General features: G+C 38.1%; 1 protein-coding gene across 3 annotated transcripts in view; it reads left to right on the top strand.

The window, feature by feature from the left end:
• Positions 1-15,797, top strand: part of LOC139010342 (cleavage and polyadenylation specificity factor subunit 2) — a 28,727-nt gene extending 12,930 nt beyond the window's left edge. For 2 of the 3 annotated variants that reach the window (XM_070414656.1, XM_070414646.1), the window contains 7 exons: positions 1,759-1,859; positions 2,201-2,401; positions 4,938-5,090; positions 6,484-6,709; positions 7,768-8,067; positions 9,183-9,317; positions 9,691-15,797. In XM_070414656.1, the coding sequence (XP_070270757.1) occupies positions 1,759-1,859; positions 2,201-2,401; positions 4,938-5,090; positions 6,484-6,709; positions 7,768-8,067; positions 9,183-9,317; positions 9,691-9,783 (1,209 nt within the window). In that variant the 3' untranslated portion in view covers positions 9,784-15,797. The remainder of the gene's footprint in view (positions 1-1,758; positions 1,860-2,200; positions 2,402-4,937; positions 5,091-6,483; positions 6,710-7,767; positions 8,068-9,182; positions 9,318-9,690) is intronic. The other variant, XM_070414665.1, reaches the window with a different exon arrangement.
• Positions 15,798-16,949: the final 1,152 nt, after the last annotated feature.

The following is a 16,949-nucleotide window of genomic DNA, read 5'->3' as shown; positions in this document are numbered from 1 at the left end:
AATAGCTTAGAAATACAAAGTTTAAAGAGCTCAGAAATATTTGAAACAGTTTCATCAGATATGAAATGCTGTATTAGAAAATATTAATAACTAGAAATTCAATTAAGGCAGATATGCCATTTGAGGAATTCTTAAAAGAATATTAAACGTGGTTTAAGTTTGAAAAAAATAGAAAATGACATTAAAAGCTGAAACTTGAAGTGTTAGGTTTTTAATTTTTTTCATAAGTAGTACTTATCCTCAGGATTCATTCCCGCTTACCTTGTTAGGGATAGTTCTTGTGTAGTTATCCTTTTCTGTCCTTTATCTATTACTTCTTCCTCTACTTGATACATCCAAAACAATTTTGACTATGTCTCCTCTTCTCCCAAACTTCCTTTTCTTTGAGTTTTCTCATCTCAGGGAATAACAGCATTTTCCATATGTTTACGCAAGCCAAAAATCCAGAAATTTAAAAAAAAAAAGTTCATTGAAGTATAATATATATTGAAGAGTGTGCATAGCGTATGCATACAGTGTGATGAATTTTCACAAATCGAACACACTTGGCTAGCCTGTATCTAGACCAAGAAATAGAATATTACCAGTACCTCGGATGCCCCCTTTCTGGTCTTCCCTACCTCTTTCTTCCTAAGGTAAACACTATCCTGACTTCTAATGCACAGATTATTAAAACTTATTTTAACTTCCTTATTTTTCTTTTAACAGCCATAATCATTCTAGCAAGAAGTCCTTCCTATTGGCTTGACCTCCAGATATAGTCTATGTGTCTTCATGGCTGTTACTTGTTTTTCTTATTTTAGAAATTGCCTAAATATTTGATCTTTTCTGATTTGTTAATCATCTTTTTCTTAGGAAAACAGTAGCTTCTGCTAGTCATATAGTGCTGCAAATAGATTTTTCAGTTTCTTTTAACTATGAAATTTAAAATGTTAAACAGATTTTATTTTTATACTGCCACTAGAAGCCCGATGCACAAATTCGTGCACCAGTGGGGTCCCTTGGCCTGGCCTGTGGGATTGAGCCAAAACCGGCTCTCCGACATCCCCCAAGGGGTCCCAGATTGTGAGAGGGTACAGGCCAGGCTGAGGGACCCCACAGGTGCACAATTGGGGCTGGGGAGAGACGCGGGAGCTTGGCCAGCCGGGGAGGGACCGCAGGAGGGTTCCAGGGCATGTCTGGCCCATCTCGCTCATTCCTGATGGGCCAGACCCTAGCAGCAAGCTAACCTACCTGTCGGAGCATCTGCCCCCTGATGGTCATTGCATGTCATAGCAACTGGTCAACTGCCCACTGGTGGTCAGTGCATGTCATAGCGAGTGGTTGAGCGGCCTTAGCATATCATTAGCATATTACGCTTTGATTGGTTGAACGGCCAATCGGTTGACTGGACATTTAGCATATTAGGCTTTTTATTATATAGGATATTTATTCATATTTTCCTTACGGCTTTTAGGTTTTATGTCATATGTAGGCCTTGCCTACACTAAATTGTAAAAATACTTAGCTGTATTTTCTTTTCCTTATTAGTGATTTGAAACCAGTTTGATTTAAATTAAGCCCATCCTAGAAATGGGAAAGCTCAATTTTTGTACTAATCTAAATAGGATCTGTAAGTGCCCATAATGGACACTTGAATAATTTTAGAGAAAAATTCAGTTTAAAAATGATGAATCAATTTAGAGATGCAATATATCTCACACCTCACTTACCTTAATCTCATAATGATATTTCCTTTTGTCTGCTATTTCTCTTTAGTTGAGGAAGCGGGTAAAGCTTGAAGGGAAAGAACTTGAAGAATACTTGGAAAGAGAGAAGCTAAAGAAAGAAGCTGCTAAAAAACTCGAGCAGTCCAAAGAGTGAGTTATTTTCAGACATATTATAATTTTACATATGTAATTTGAGAAAAACATTTCTAAGATAAAAAAGTTTACTTGAAAATATTTAACTTTTGTTTCAACCTCATTACTTTCATTACATCTTTCAAATGGTTCTGGAATATCAAATTCTTTCATTGCTAATATTAATATGTATTTATTAACTGGCAGTTAATGCCATGTTTCACAAAATATCAACCCAATAATATTGATGATTATATTACCATCCAGTTAATATTCAGTGTTCAGTAATAATTATATGCGCATTAATTCAAAATCTTTAGGGGACTCTATGACCTTTATCTAGTCTAAAATCCTCCTAGGGCCGATATAGATTCCAGCGATGAGAGTGATGTTGAGGAAGACATTGACCAGCCTTCGGCTCATAAGACTAAGCACGACCTGATGATGAAAGGTGAAGGCAGTCGGAAAGGGAGTTTCTTCAAACAGGCTAAAAAGTCTTATCCCATGTTTCCTGCCCCAGAAGAGAGAATTAAATGGGATGAATATGGAGAAATTATCAAGTATGTGAGCAAAACAAGCTTTTCTTTCTTACAGATTAGAGGTATCAAGTGTGTTATCACTTGAGTCGAGTGAATTTGGTCTTTCTGGTCTTTGTGTACCTTGTTGCTTTCTGAGAACCTCAGCTTGAAAAATGTAGACTTACAGTGTGAAATGTAAAAGTGGGAAGGTGGAGGAACATCTAGAGAATTGAAATTAAAGGAGAGCTGGTAGTTTTTGTTTTTTTATATTCAGGTATCACTTTTTTATTATTATTTTTTAAAATATATTTTTTTTTATTTCATAGAGGAAGGGAAGGGAGAGAAAGCTAGAAACATCAATGATCAGAGAGAATTATTGATTGACTGCCTCCTGCACGCCCCCTACTTGGGATCGAGCCCCAACCTGGGCATGTGCCCTTGACTGGAATTGAACCCAGGACCCTTCAGTCCTCAGGCTGATGCTCTATCCACTGAGCCAAACCAGCTAGGGCGGAGAGCTGGTAGTTTTATTACTTAGAACAGGGGTCCTCAAACTACGGCCTGCGGGCCACATGCGGCCCTCCGAAAACATTTGTTTTTTTACTTCAAAATAAGATATGTGCAGTCTGCATAGGAATTTGTTCATAGTTTTTTTTTAAACTATAGTCTGGCCCTCCAACAGTCTGAGGGACAGTGAACTGGCCCCCTGTTTAAAAGTTTGAGGACCCCTGACTTAGAATGAAGACTTCTATTTCCCACTTAAAAAGAGAGATAAAGGGCATGCATTGGGAAGAGACATAGGATAGGAAGAACTTTTGATGGGTGGGATTATGTTAAGTTTGGGAAATGGGTTATGTCTCAGATAGTGTTACACGCATGTTTTACTTACAAGAAAAACATGAGATAGCATGAGTGGAACCATGGGAAATCTACAAAATCTATACCCACAATTAGAAAAAGAACTGAAATCACATGTTCCAATCTCAAATCTGAAAACACTATCCTGACACTTAGGGTGCCATTGCTTTCAGGTAAATGTCAGTGCCTTAGCACAGTGCGCGATGTCTTTCACGACCTAGTTTCTCCCTCCTGTTCTGTGATGTTTCTACATCCTTCTGCTACGTCCGTGTTCTCCAGCCTTCTCAGATTCCTTCTCAGCTTCTTCATGTTACCCCTTTGCACATGTTGTTTCTTCTGCTTTGTGCCACCTTCCCATCCCAGGTGTCTGGGCTGCTCAATCTGGCCCCACAAACTATTGGAAACCTTCCCTGGTTCTTCCTTGTTACCTCAACACGGTTCCTCTCTTGTACTCTCTTTCTACTTTCATAATACTGTCTTGAGCCTATTGTGGACTTAGGTTTTAAACTCACTCTAGGGTTTAATTAGGAAAATTCCACTGTCTACTTGGACGTCTAAAATAGTAGAGAAGAAGAAAAATCTAAACAGCATTGGTGAGTTTGCTTACCATCCCACTTAATTAATGGCCAATCTGTTTAGCATATGGATGGTGCTTTTTAGCTTCAATTCCTTGTCTGAAAAATGGGGTAAGAATTAAACAAGGTGGTTGTTGTTAAGGCACTTAGCATAGAGTCTGACTCATATAGTAAATGCACTTCAGGTGGCTGCTGCTGCTGCTGTCGTCATGTGGATGACAATGGGCGACTGGGCTTCAGGGGAAAGAAGCTGCAGCAGTCTAGGTGCTGGGTAACAGGTGGGGATTCCAAGGAGTGTGAGTGGGTTTGGGGATGGGGCCTAGACCAGCCGTAGGCAAACTATGGCCCGCGGGCTGGATCCGGCCCGTTTGAAATGAATAAAACTAAAAAAAAAAAAAGACTGTACCCTTTTATGTAATGATGTTTACTTTGAATTTATATTAGTTCACACAAACACTCCATCCATGCTTTTGTTCCGGCCCTCCGGTCCAGTTTAAGAACCCATTGTGGCCCTCGAGTCAAAAAGTTTGCCCACCCCTGGGCCTAGACAGTAATCACAGGAATTAGAGAAAACAGTTTTAAAAGTTTGTTTTTGAATTTTAACATTCAACTCTCTGATCCTGGAGATGCAAAGATAGATGTGTTAACAGTTCGTTTTAATAAAGACAAGGGCGTTTGAGGGAGCTGATGATTTCGTATGTCAGTCTTCTCGTTAATGTGCAAATGGAGAGCTACCTGCTTTCTATGAGCAGGGGTGGGAGGACTGGGGGTCTTAAAGAAATCAAAGGATGTATGAGATTTATAAGAATTGGGAGGTGGCCAGGGAAACCACAGAAACTGGAGACAAATGCAGAGCCAGGCTGTAATAGTACTTATACTAACCGCTAAGATCTGATGACCTGTCTGGGGGCTCTCACTGGCTCACGGGCTGTGTTTTAAAGCGTACTCCTTAATGGCCATGAAGAACATAACATATGCAGTCATCTGATAATTGATGTTATGAAGTTGCATTGGCTTTGGATCAACTGTATATTTAAATCTTGAGATATGTGAGGAGTCTAAAAATTATGCCATCTACTAGTCAGTTATAGTAACATAATATTAGCTTGTTTGTTACTACTTCTAATTAGAGACTTATTATTTAGACCAGAGGATTTCTTGGTGCCAGAACTTCAAGCCACTGAAGAAGAAAAAAGCAAATTAGAATCTGGCTTGACAAATGGAGATGAACCCATGGATCAGGATTTATCTGATGTGCCCACCAAGTGTATTTCTATGACAGAATCTATTGAAATAAAGTAAGTGCTTTCATTGCATTTTGTAAGTAAAAATTTCAAACACTTGAATTATATAATTTACGTTGTTTCCAAAGTGAAACTTCTGAATATCCTCTAGTAGGTTTGCACTTTCAAAATTTAATTTTTCATGTAAAGACTTGTGAAGTATGGACGTATTTTCTCTTCATTAATTATATCTGAATGCCAGAGTAATTGAATTGGTGGAGAGGAGGGGTTAAACATTAAATTGTACATTTATATAAAGAAACATTCTTTTTGGCATTTCTAGTATGTCTAGTAGCAGGTGAAGGCATACAATTCATAGGTTTAATTTTCCCAAGTGCTTGTTTAATATACTCGACTTAGACATTTCCAGTGTCCTAATATCTTAAAACTGCTATCGTGATCTTCAAAAAACTTTGTTTCCTTCTCTGCTTGGTACAGTTAACACCAGTAAATCATCATTTTGGAATTTAAAAAACTCATTAGAGAGCAAATTGGTTTATATCTGTCCTGTGATATCATATAGTAATGTTCTTGGATAAAGCTAAGCTCTCAGTGCTGCATATCAGCAGTTTCGTAAAGGTCTCTCCAGAATGGCTGGACCCGTTTACATTTCACTAGCAGAGCAGGAGCTCCCTCTTCCCTGTTTCACCGGCACATGCGGCTTATCCAATTCTTTCATGTTTCCCGTCTCATGGGTACAAAGTAATATGTCAGTGCTATTTCCATTTGTCTTACTGTGATTATTATTGAGTTCGATTATCTCTTCAGAGGCTTGTTACGGTTTTTGTTTTCTCTTCTGTAAAGTCCATGTTTATATCTTTTGTGCGTTTTTCTCTAGAGGTTGCTGCCTTTTTGTTAATTGATTTGCAGGAGTTTGGTGTATATTCTGGATATTATTGCTGGCTGGTTTTAGACAATGCCAATAAGTACCACCGCTCATTCTCGTATTTGTTTATACGAGTTGCCCATGGTCTACTTCGTTTAAAAACATCTTTAATGTTGATGTAAGGAAATAATAGAATATTTCCCATTAGGTATTTGGGGTTTCATATTTTAAAAAGTCTTTCCCTATCCTTGGTCACAAAAATAATTCTTATATTTTGTTCCTTAATCTAAAGCTTTACTTTTTTTTTTTTATGACTTCAACTCAGCTGCTGTTTTATATGGCATTAGGTCAAGACCCAGTTTTATTTTTTGTTGTATAGTGAGCCATTTTTTTCTAATAACACCTATTAAAAAATCCATAATACCTCCCTCAAATACACATTAATAATAATATAACACACGTGTGTTCTTTAAAGCCTCATTTTATATACTGTATATGTTTCTTTCCAGATAATAAAAGTCATTAAATTCTAGTTTTTGAATTATCAGAAAAATAAAATTGAATAATTATGTCTAATTACAGAGCCAGGGTTACTTACATAGACTATGAAGGACGGTCTGATGGGGATTCCATTAAAAAGATCATTAATCAGATGAAACCCCGACAGCTGATCATTGTCCACGGGCCTCCAGAGGCCAGTCAGGATCTGGCCGAGTGCTGCCGTGCGTTCGGGGGGAAAGACATTAAAGTGTACATGCCGAAGCTGCACGAGACCGTGGACGCCACCAGCGAGACCCACATCTACCAGGTGAGCGTGCCGGCGCTAGAGCCACACACAGGAAGCACTTCCTGCTGCAGGTTAGGACGGACAGTTCCATTAGGAATATAGCAGTGAGTGACACACACACGGTCCCCTGCCCTGGCAGATCTTAGTCTGTGGGGCTTATAGCAAGGAAATAGTATTTATCACAAGGTTTCACCTTTGATAGAGAAAGTAGAGGATGTTACGAGAGTCTAAAGAGGGAGACTAACCCATATTTAGAGGCTACAAAAGATTTCCCAGAGGAAGTGATTACTAAACCAAATCCTGATGGATGGATTCTCAGGGGTGTATATAGAGTAGGAAGAGAGGGAACTACATTTGCAAAAATTACAGCTGAGGGGAATGGTGAGTGTTCAAGAATTCAAAAGTTTTATAAAAATTCACAGATGTCAGGGTTCTACTAATAGAAAAAAAAAGGAGACAGGCACAGAAAATAGGAATAGAGGAGAAATTGATTAGTTCTTATTTGTTAGTGGGAGATGGTGTCCGTTAAGGCAGAAGTGATATCTATATTTGTTTGGAAAAAATGGATTAGAATTTACCAGGCAAAACTGTCATTCTGGCCAAAACAGGAGGAAGCAACATTCTAAGAATAGGGAGGTGTGAAACCTCATGGCTTATTTAGAAAACCGTAAGCAACTCAGTGCTGCTCTAGTGCCATCAGGTATTGGGAATGACACTTACCAGTGGTTTTCAGCCTCACCTGTGCATCTGGGGAGTCTTTGGGGGAACTGGGGGTCTCAATGCTCTTAGTTTCACTAGTTTTATTCGAATCATTGCAAGTGGGGCCCTGGCACTGATAAATGGGGGGGGAAATGTGCTGTGTGACCCCAGTGTGCAGTCTGGGTTAAGAAGCTTTATTTTGGAAAGTAGACAGGGGCCAAGTGACCTTACAGGTCATTAGGTCATTACCAGTCATGGTGAAGAGCAGATGAAGTGGAAGATTTTGAAATTTTAATGCACATTACCAGACTTAGAAAATGATAATAATAGGTTAATTTATTCATGGGTTTTATTTCTCTTCCTCCCCTTTGCATGTGTAGGTGAGATTAAAAGACTCACTTGTTAGCTCCCTTCAGTTTTGTAAGGCAAAAGATGCTGAACTGGCTTGGATAGATGGTGTCTTAGACATGAGAGTTTCCAAAGTGGACACAGGAGTTATTTTAGAAGAAGGAGAACTGAAGGATGATGGAGAGGACTCAGAAATGCAAGTGGACCCACCTTCAGATTCTAGCGTTATCGCCCAACAAAAGGCCATGAAAAGTCTGTTTGGAGATGATGAGAAAGAAACAGGTGAAGAAAGTGAGATCATTCCTACTTTGGAACCCTTGCCACCTAATGAGGTAGGAAAGTGTGCGCTACTTCTATCTTTTCCTTCATTTGTCATCCTTGAATTTTCCATTTAAAATATATGTCATATTTAGGCTGATTTTGGAGTTTTTTAGATTACTTGTGTGTGTGTGTGTGTGTGTGTGTGTGTGTGTGTGTGTGGTATGGCTAGGGAATAATAACTTAAAGGAAACCGTTAGCAGATGTTATAAGATACATAATTGTTTCATGATTTTTTTTCAGTATGACTTTTAAGTTTGATGATTGTGAGAATCGTCTACCTGCCTCTAATTGGGAGATTTATAGTTTTCTAAGAATGTCATACTCCTGCATCCCAGTTTTGTCTGTTGTCAATTCAGTTCAAATCACTTGGTTTTGATATAATTAGAAATCTTTATTTAGTACAAATATAATTCTGGTCTAGTATTGACATGTTCTCAAGAGATATCTACTTAGTAAAGGTTTCAGGGAATTAACTTACAACATTAAAACCGTATTGTAAGAGTCTTACATGCATGTCAAGTGATGGCTTAGCCCTTCTAAGCAATAAAGAATAGAGACAGCCTCCATCCCTGCCAGTACTCCTCTTGAGATGGGGAGGAGTTGGAACTGTTTTTTTCTCTGTGCTGAAGCTAGCACTCATCAAAGCAATTTCAAAGTAGCAGCATTAGGTTGAACCACTTGTCTTTGCGATTCTAAAGCCCGTAGCATCCACTGCTTTCGCTCTGAGGGAGGAGGGCAGTGGCACTGGGATCTGGAGTAAATCTCCTCTGAACTAAGCAAGGGTTTTTGGTTCAGCTCTGCCCGCAGCACTCTAGTTGACCCCCTTAGGCAAGTGGGTGAGTGAAGAGCATAGCATTACCGAATGTCTCTGTTATTATGAGGCATGACTAATAAAATTGATCGTGAAGCATTCAGAAAATGTGAAGGCCTTTGTAATGTCAAATAATGAGGTGTGATTCAGAATAACAACTTGGAATGTGATTTACAGTCTTGAAATGATCTGTCGAAGGACTTCAGGGAATAATAGAAAATGTCTTAAAGGTCATGGGCTGTTTTACTTTCGTCAGTACAGCTATGTGTCTGGTCCTCCGTTTGAAGTTCTTCTTCCCCTTTCACCTTATCCAAGGTTCCTGGACACCAGTCAGTCTTCATGAACGAACCAAGACTGTCTGACTTCAAACAAGTTCTCTTACGGGAGGGGATCCAAGCTGAATTTGTAGGAGGTGTCCTTGTTTGCAACAATCAAGTAGCAGTTCGTAGAGTAAGCATGTTTATTAATTAATAAGGGTTGAATTGAACAGCTGCTTCTGATGTTTTGTCATTTTGAATTCTATAATTCTTGATTGGTAATTTCACAAAACTGAAAATCAGTCATTTATATTCATAATGATGACCTTGAAGGCTTTAAAAAGTGACTCTCAAAGACTTGATAATTTTACTGTAAATTTTTATTTGACTTCTCTGACATTGATATGTATGTAAAATTCATGACTTGAATAATATATCCATATTCCGTGAATCAGAGCAGTCCATTTCCTGACCAATCCTAAAGTTAACTTATTTTGGTTATTATGTCTGCATATTAATAGTAGAGAATGTACTAAAGAACTTTTTTTTTTTCACTTGGTTTCTAGACGGAAACTGGACGCATCGGATTAGAAGGCTGCCTTTGTCAAGATTTTTATAGGATAAGAGACCTTTTATATGAACAGTATGCCATTGTGTAAAGTACAGCATGTCAGGAAGTATCTGTTTGACCTTTATAAGAAAAAAAGGATTCTTATTCTAAGCTTTTGCGCTTTTTTTCTTGTAATATACAAAAAGAATCTATCAGAAAAACTAAACGTGCTTTAGATTTTTTTACAATGTAAATATTTTGCAATGCTCTAATAAGCATTCTACCTTTTGGCTTTGAATGGGAGAGACCTGTGTGCAGGCCTGAGAGGTGAAGGTACTTGCTTTCCTTTTCAGAATCTAACTCTTGAAGGGCTCTTTACTTGAATAAAACAATGCAACTTAGCAAACCAGTTCATGGCCTTAGAGAAACATATTTGCATGAATTCTTGCAAACTGTTTCTTACATTTTCTGGAATGCAAACTGAGAATTATTTAGAAAAGATGTGCTGTTAGAAAAAAACTGATAAAAGTTTTTGGAGGCCTACCTAGTTAAAAAAAAAAAAGGTAGCGTATGGGCTGTAACTCTTCTCTTGAATTATAATATGCAGTTGTCATCACATGCAGCATATCTGCTCCATGCCTGTATTTCTCAGATCCACTAGCGTGAGGTTGGACACATTTGGTTCAGAAATCAATTATTTCTTCCATTTCTTGTTTTACCAAGATTTTGTTGTTGTTCAGTTTGAATTATAACACCATCATCTGAATGCACATAATTCAACAGAATTCCTCGATGTGTTACAGTCTTAAGGGTTCTGTGTATATGTTAGACACAGCTTAACTACCAGCTAGATGACTGTGTTAGAAACTGTTTAGTGCTCTGTTTTCAAGGAAATAAATTTGAATCTCACATTTCGATAAGATAATAGTATCACTGATTTACAAGCTGTAAATGTTTTCATCTTTTAGGCTTGCTTTCTCCCAAGTTTGCCTAAGCAGTGGTTAGATTTTATATACAATACTACAAACATAATGTTGAAACTGGAGACGGTCATCCTTTCTGTCCTCACATCTTGGCAGCCCCGATAATAGTATACACCACCTGTGTTTAAGAATAAAAAAGGAATATATGCAATTTTCGTTGAACTTAAAAATGAAAATCATGTCGCCCTATTGTAATCTGTCGATGCCTTTTTAGCATGTAGCTTGATTGTGGCAGGTCTTTATGCTTATTTTGTAAGTATTTAAGCTCTCCTCTTTATACTCAGTATTTTTAGAAGGGTCAGTCTTATTTAACTATGTATAGTTCCATATAAGTGAAATCAGACTAGAATTCATTTCATTCCATTGCAAATGCGTACAGAGCTTTTCTTGTGGATTATACTTTTACTGCCTTCTGATACTGAAAACCAGATACATACAACAATGTGACAGAAGATGAAGAGTATGTTTTCTTTGCAGAGCTTTGAAAAAAATCCACTTAAACTCTTATTCCTGAATAGAGTAAGCCTAAAATTCTATTTATTTTTGGAGGGTGGGGTGGGGTGAGGTGGGGGGAATGTCCGAATTTGTTTCATGGCCTAATGATTGGCTTATACATATTACATTGTATTACTGATATTGAAAATTTATTTTTTGCCTAATCTTTAAAAATTTTTTTTGAATTTTTTAATTGATTTTAGAGAGAGGCAGGGAGAAGGAGAAAGAAAGAGAGAGACATCAATGTGAGAGAGAAACATTGATCTGTTGCCTCCCGTGTGCACCCTGACTGGGGATTGAACTTGAAACCTGGGTACGTGCCCTGACCGGGAATTGAACTGGCAACATCTTGGTGCATGAGATAACCAACTGAGCCACACCAGCAGGGCTTGCCTAACCTTTTTATTGTCCCATGAACAGGAATGAAAATTTAAAGTACTGCTTGAAGATCAACTGATGTCATTGCAGGAGTAGTATTTTTGTTTCTAGATGACGATATTACTAACATTTTTAGAATGAAGACATTTGTTTAGCTTTATTTACTTAAGAAAAACACAAATTTTAAAAGGATTAGGACATAAATCATGAACTCAGAGGAATTTTTAGATCTTTACTGTTTAGAAGCAAAATAAATACAAGTAGACCATCAGGTGAGATCTATACATAATTAGGTTAAAAATAAATTTTGTAGTGTTTTGTTACAGTGGGATTATAAATGTCAAATATCATTGCAAACTTTTAAATATTTCTATGAACCAGTAGGTGGTCTCAAACAAAAGCAAGGAAATCAATTTTCTAAGGGCCATTTGCCTTTTATTAAAAATTTGAGATATTCACATACCATACAGTTCACTCCTCTAAAGGATATATTTACTTGGTTTTTTAGTATATTTACAGCATTGTGCAACCATTACCACTACCTAATTCCAGAATATTTTCATCACCCCCCCTAAAAAACTTCATACCCATTAGCAGTCAGTTCCATTCTCCCTTTTCCCCAACCCCAGGCAACCATTAATTTATTTTGTCTCTTATGAATGTGCCTGTTCTGGATGTTTCAGAAAAAAAATTGAATCACAAAATATGTGGCTTTTGGTGTCTGACTTCTTTCACTTAGCATCATATTTTCAAGATTGATTGATGTGGTAGCATGCATCAGTATCCTTTTTATGGCTGGATGATCTGTTGCGTGGACATACCACATTTTGTTTATTCTTCATCAATTGATGGCCATTTTGGTTGTTTTTTGCTGTTATGAGTAATGCTGCTCTGAACATTCGTGTGCAAATTTCTTGTATAAACATACATTTTAAGTTTTCTTGGGTATATACAGGATGGGGCAAAGGCTTACAGTTGTTCATATGGAAAATAATACAATAATTAAGAAATAGTAATGCAAGAATGAACTCTGTTTCACGTACTCACAACTGTATACCTATTGCCCAACCCTGTATCTAAGAGTAGAATTGCTGGATCATATGGTAACTATATTTAGCTTTTTGAGAAACTGCCAGACTGTTTTTCAAAGTGGCTGCACCATTTTACATTCCCACCAGCAGCATATGAGAATTCCATTTTCCCCACGTCTGCAGTGACACTTGTCGTTCACCATCTTTTTTGTTTTAGCAATCTTCGTGTGTGTGAAGGGGTACCTCATTATGGTTTTGATTTGCATTTCTCTGATCACTAATGATGTTGAGCATTTTTCCTGTACTTATTGGCCATTTGTATATATATATTTTTTTGAGAAATGTCTGTTTAGATTCTTTGTCTATTTTTAAAAATATATATATATATTTATTGATTTCAGAGAGGAAGGGAGCAGGAGAGAGAGCTAGAAACATCCATGATGAGAGAGAATCATTGATTGGCTGCCTCCTGCATGCCCCCCACTGGGGATCAAGCATGCAACCGGGGCATGTGCCCTTGACTGGAATCGAACCTGGGACCCTTCAGTCTGCAGGCTGATGCTATAGCCACTCAGCCAAACCAAGGAGGGCTTTGCCTATTTTTTAATTGGGTTTTTATGTTTGTGTTGTTGAATTATAGGAGTTTTTTTATACAATATGGATACTAACTCTATTGGATATATGATTTGCAAATATTTTCTCCTATTCTATGTGTTTGTCTATTTTCTTGATAGTGTCATTTGAAGCATAAAGGCTTTTGATTTTAAGTCTCATTTATCTTTTTTTCCCTTTGGTTCCATATGTTGTTGGTATCATATCTTAGAAATCATTGCTTCATCCAAGGTCACAAAAATTTATGACTTTTTTCCTAACAGTTTTTTAGGTTTAGCTCTTATATTTAAATCTTTGATCCATTTAAGTTTATTTTTATATGGGTGTGAAGTAGGGTCCAATTTTATTCTTTTGCATGTGGATATCCAGTTGTCCCAGTATCATTTGTTGAAAAGACTATTTCTTCATCAAATTTTCTTGCCACCTTTGCTGAAAAACAGTTGTTCGTAAATACATGTGTTTGTTTTTGGACTCTAAATTCTGTCCTTATACCAGTACCACATTATCTTGTTTACGGTAGTATTGTATTACGTTTTGAAATGGACAAGTGTGAGTCCTCCAACTTTGTTCTCTTTCAAGATTGTTTTGGCTATTCTGGTTGCCTTACATTTCCATAGGAATTTTAGATCAGCTTATAAATTTCTGCAAAAAAGAGCCATGGGGGGGGGGGTGTGTGTGGTTGAAATTTACAGCTTAAAATCTTAGAATGTTATGGCTGAGAAGGACTATGGAGTTCATGTAGTTCAACACATTTATTTGAGTAATAAATGATGGGGCCAGTGGAAAAGAAGGGATTTGCTTGAGAGCCAAATAGCCAGTTAGAGACAAGAGTTGGAATTGGAACCCAGCCTTTCATAGTCCATTTATTCAATACTAAAAGAATAAATCTAGAGTCCTTACAGAATCCAGTCATTCAATACAATATGTGTTGAACTAAATGAGTTCTATAGTCCCTCTCAGTCATAACATTCTGAGATTTTAAGCTATAAATTTCAGCTTCTTTTTCCTGCACTGCTTTTTTCCAATTGCTTAGTTTATGTTCACTTTGATTAAAATAATATGTTCTGTTATCTTGTCTAAGAATGGCACCTGGCAAACCATTACTTAGGATGATAGCATGCTGAAAGATTGATGTCCATTCTGTATGGTGGGGGCAGAAAAGGTGTAAGTCACGCTCTACGTTGTTTTTTTTTTTAATTTTAATATATTTTATTGATTTTTTACAGAGAGGAAGGGAGAGAGATAGAGAGTTAGAAACATCGATTAGAGAGAAACATCGATCAGCTGCCTCCTGCACGCCCCCTACTGGGGATGTGCTCGCAACCAAGGTACATGCCCTTGACCAGAATCGAACCTGGGACCCTTGAGTCCGCAGGCCGACGCTTTATCCACTGAGCCAAACCGGTTTGGCATCTACGTTGTTTTTTTTTTTTTTTTTTTGGTTGTAAGGTTCTAGATTTTTATCACAAGGTTATTGTCCTTTTAATATTGATGAATTGCCCTAGCTGGTTTTGCTCAGTGGTTAGAGTGTAGCCTGTGGCCTGAAGGGCCCCAGGTTCGACTCCAGGCAAGGGCATGTACCTCGGTTGCAGGCTCGATCCCCAGTCTGGGCAAGTGTGGGAGGCATCCAATCGATGGGTCTCTCTCACATCGATATAGCTCTCTTTCTGTCTCTCCCCCTCCCTTGCACTCTCTCTAAAAAAAATTCAGTGATAAAAATATCCTTGGGTGAGGATTAACAAAAATTAGTTGCAGTGTGGAATCTAAAAAATAAATAAACATCGATGAGTTGATCATCACTTAAGTCAAAGGATGTACATGGGGGTTAGTAACTCTGTGATTGAGAGGTTGGTTGGTTGTTGGTTTGTTCGGGTGGTGGGGGTCCCCTTTCGCCTGACCCCCTTTTTATTCAACCATTCAGTAGCCGTAAAACAAGTGCATAAGTGACAATGCAGCGAAACTAGAGAAGGAGGACTCAGATCTGCCTCCCTGGGCAGGGACCAAGGAAAGGTTTTTTCCCTTAACCACCTCAGTTGTGTTTATGAGAAACATCACAAATTACTAAAATAAGTTAAAAACCCGGGCTTTGCTGGACGTCAGGGTATCTTTGCTTCTCTCTCCGATTCTTCTCCTCCCCGCCATCACACACACAGCTCTATTTGTTGGTCTTTTCATTTCAGTACCTCGTTTGTTTTAGTTATTGAAGTCAAAATGTGACTTCAAGGTGCAAAATAGGAGTTTGGAGAGTTTACATCTCTCTTCACCGTAGTGGAAGAGAACCAAAGGTGTATGTGTTGCTTTTGTGAAGTTGTCGATGGACTCCACGGATGCTACGCAAATGTTAATGATCATCTCAAGCGGAGGATATACAGAGGACTCATAAGGACTTCCTACATCATTTTTTGAGGTTGTGTTGATTTTCCTGTTCAGGATCCAGTTTATTGTATGTATTTCCATGTTTTCTGACATAATTGCTATACTTTTTAAAAAGGTACTACTAAACTATGTTCAGAACTAGTGAAATCCTTCAAACTACTCTTTGTGGGAAGCTATTTGATCCCAGCAGTGCTGCTGTTGTCCTTGCTTCATTTTTTTTATTAATTAAATCTTTATTGTTCAGATTATTACAGTTGTTCCTCTTTTTTCCCCCCATAGCTCCCCTCCACCCGGTTCCCACCCCACCCTCCGCCCTCACCACCCTCCCACTGTCCTCATCCATAGGTGCACGATTTTTGTCCAGTCTCTTCCTGCACACCCTACACCCCGCCCCCCAGAATAGTCAGTCCACTCCCTTTCTATGCCTCTGATTCTATTATAATCACCAGTTTATTCTGTTCATCAGATTATTTATTCACTTGATTTTTAGATTCACTTGTTGATAGATGTGTATTTGTTGTTCATAATTTGTATCTTTACCTTTTTCTCCTTTTTCCTCTTCTTAAAGGATACCTTTCAGCATTTCATATAATACTGGTTTGGTGGTGATGAACTCCTTTAGCTTTTTCTTATCTGTGAAGCTCTTTATCTGACCTTCAATTCTGAATGATAGCTTTGCTGGGTAAAGTAATCTTGGTTGTAGGTTCTTGCTATTCATCACTTTGAATATTTCTTGCCACTCCCTTCTGGCCTGCATAGTTTCTGTTGAGAAATCAGCTGACAGTCATATGGGTATTCCCTTGTAGGTAATTGACTATCTTTCTCTTGCTGCTTTTTTTTTTTTTTTTTTTTTAATATATATATTTTATTGATTTTTCACAGAGAGGAAGGGAGAGGGATAGAGAGCTAGAAACATCGATGGGAGAGAGACATCGATCAGCTGCCTCCTGCACATCTCCCACTGGGGATGTGCCCGCAACCAAGGTACACGCCCCCGACCGGAATCGAACCCGGGACCCTTCAGTCCGCAGGCCGACGCTCTATCCACTGAGCCAAACTGGTCAGGGCTCTCTTGCTGCTTTTAAGATTCTCTCTTTGTCTTTTGCTCTTGGCATTTTAATGATGATGTGTCTTGGTGTGGTCCTCTTTGGATTCCTTTTGTTTGGGGTTCTCTGCGCTTCCTAGACTTGTAAGTCTATTTCTTTCACCAGCTAGGGGACGTTTTCTGTCATTATTTCTTCAAATAGGTTTTCAATATCTTGCTCTCTCTCTTCTTCTGGCACCCCTATAATTCGGATGTTGGTACGTTTGAAGTTGTCCCAGAGGCTCCTTACACTATCTTCATATTTTTGGATTCTTTTTTCATTTTGCTTTTCCGGTTGGGTGTTTTTTGCTTCTTC

Source organism: Myotis yumanensis, unplaced genomic scaffold, assembly GCF_028538775.1.
Source record: "Myotis yumanensis isolate MYYU_CA2020_CCGP unplaced genomic scaffold, mMyoYum1.0.hap1 SCAF_1, whole genome shotgun sequence".
Taxonomy (NCBI): Eukaryota; Metazoa; Chordata; class Mammalia; order Chiroptera; family Vespertilionidae; genus Myotis; species Myotis yumanensis.
The sequence above is the reverse complement of the archived record's forward strand: the minus strand, read 5'-3'. Positions and strand labels throughout refer to the sequence as shown.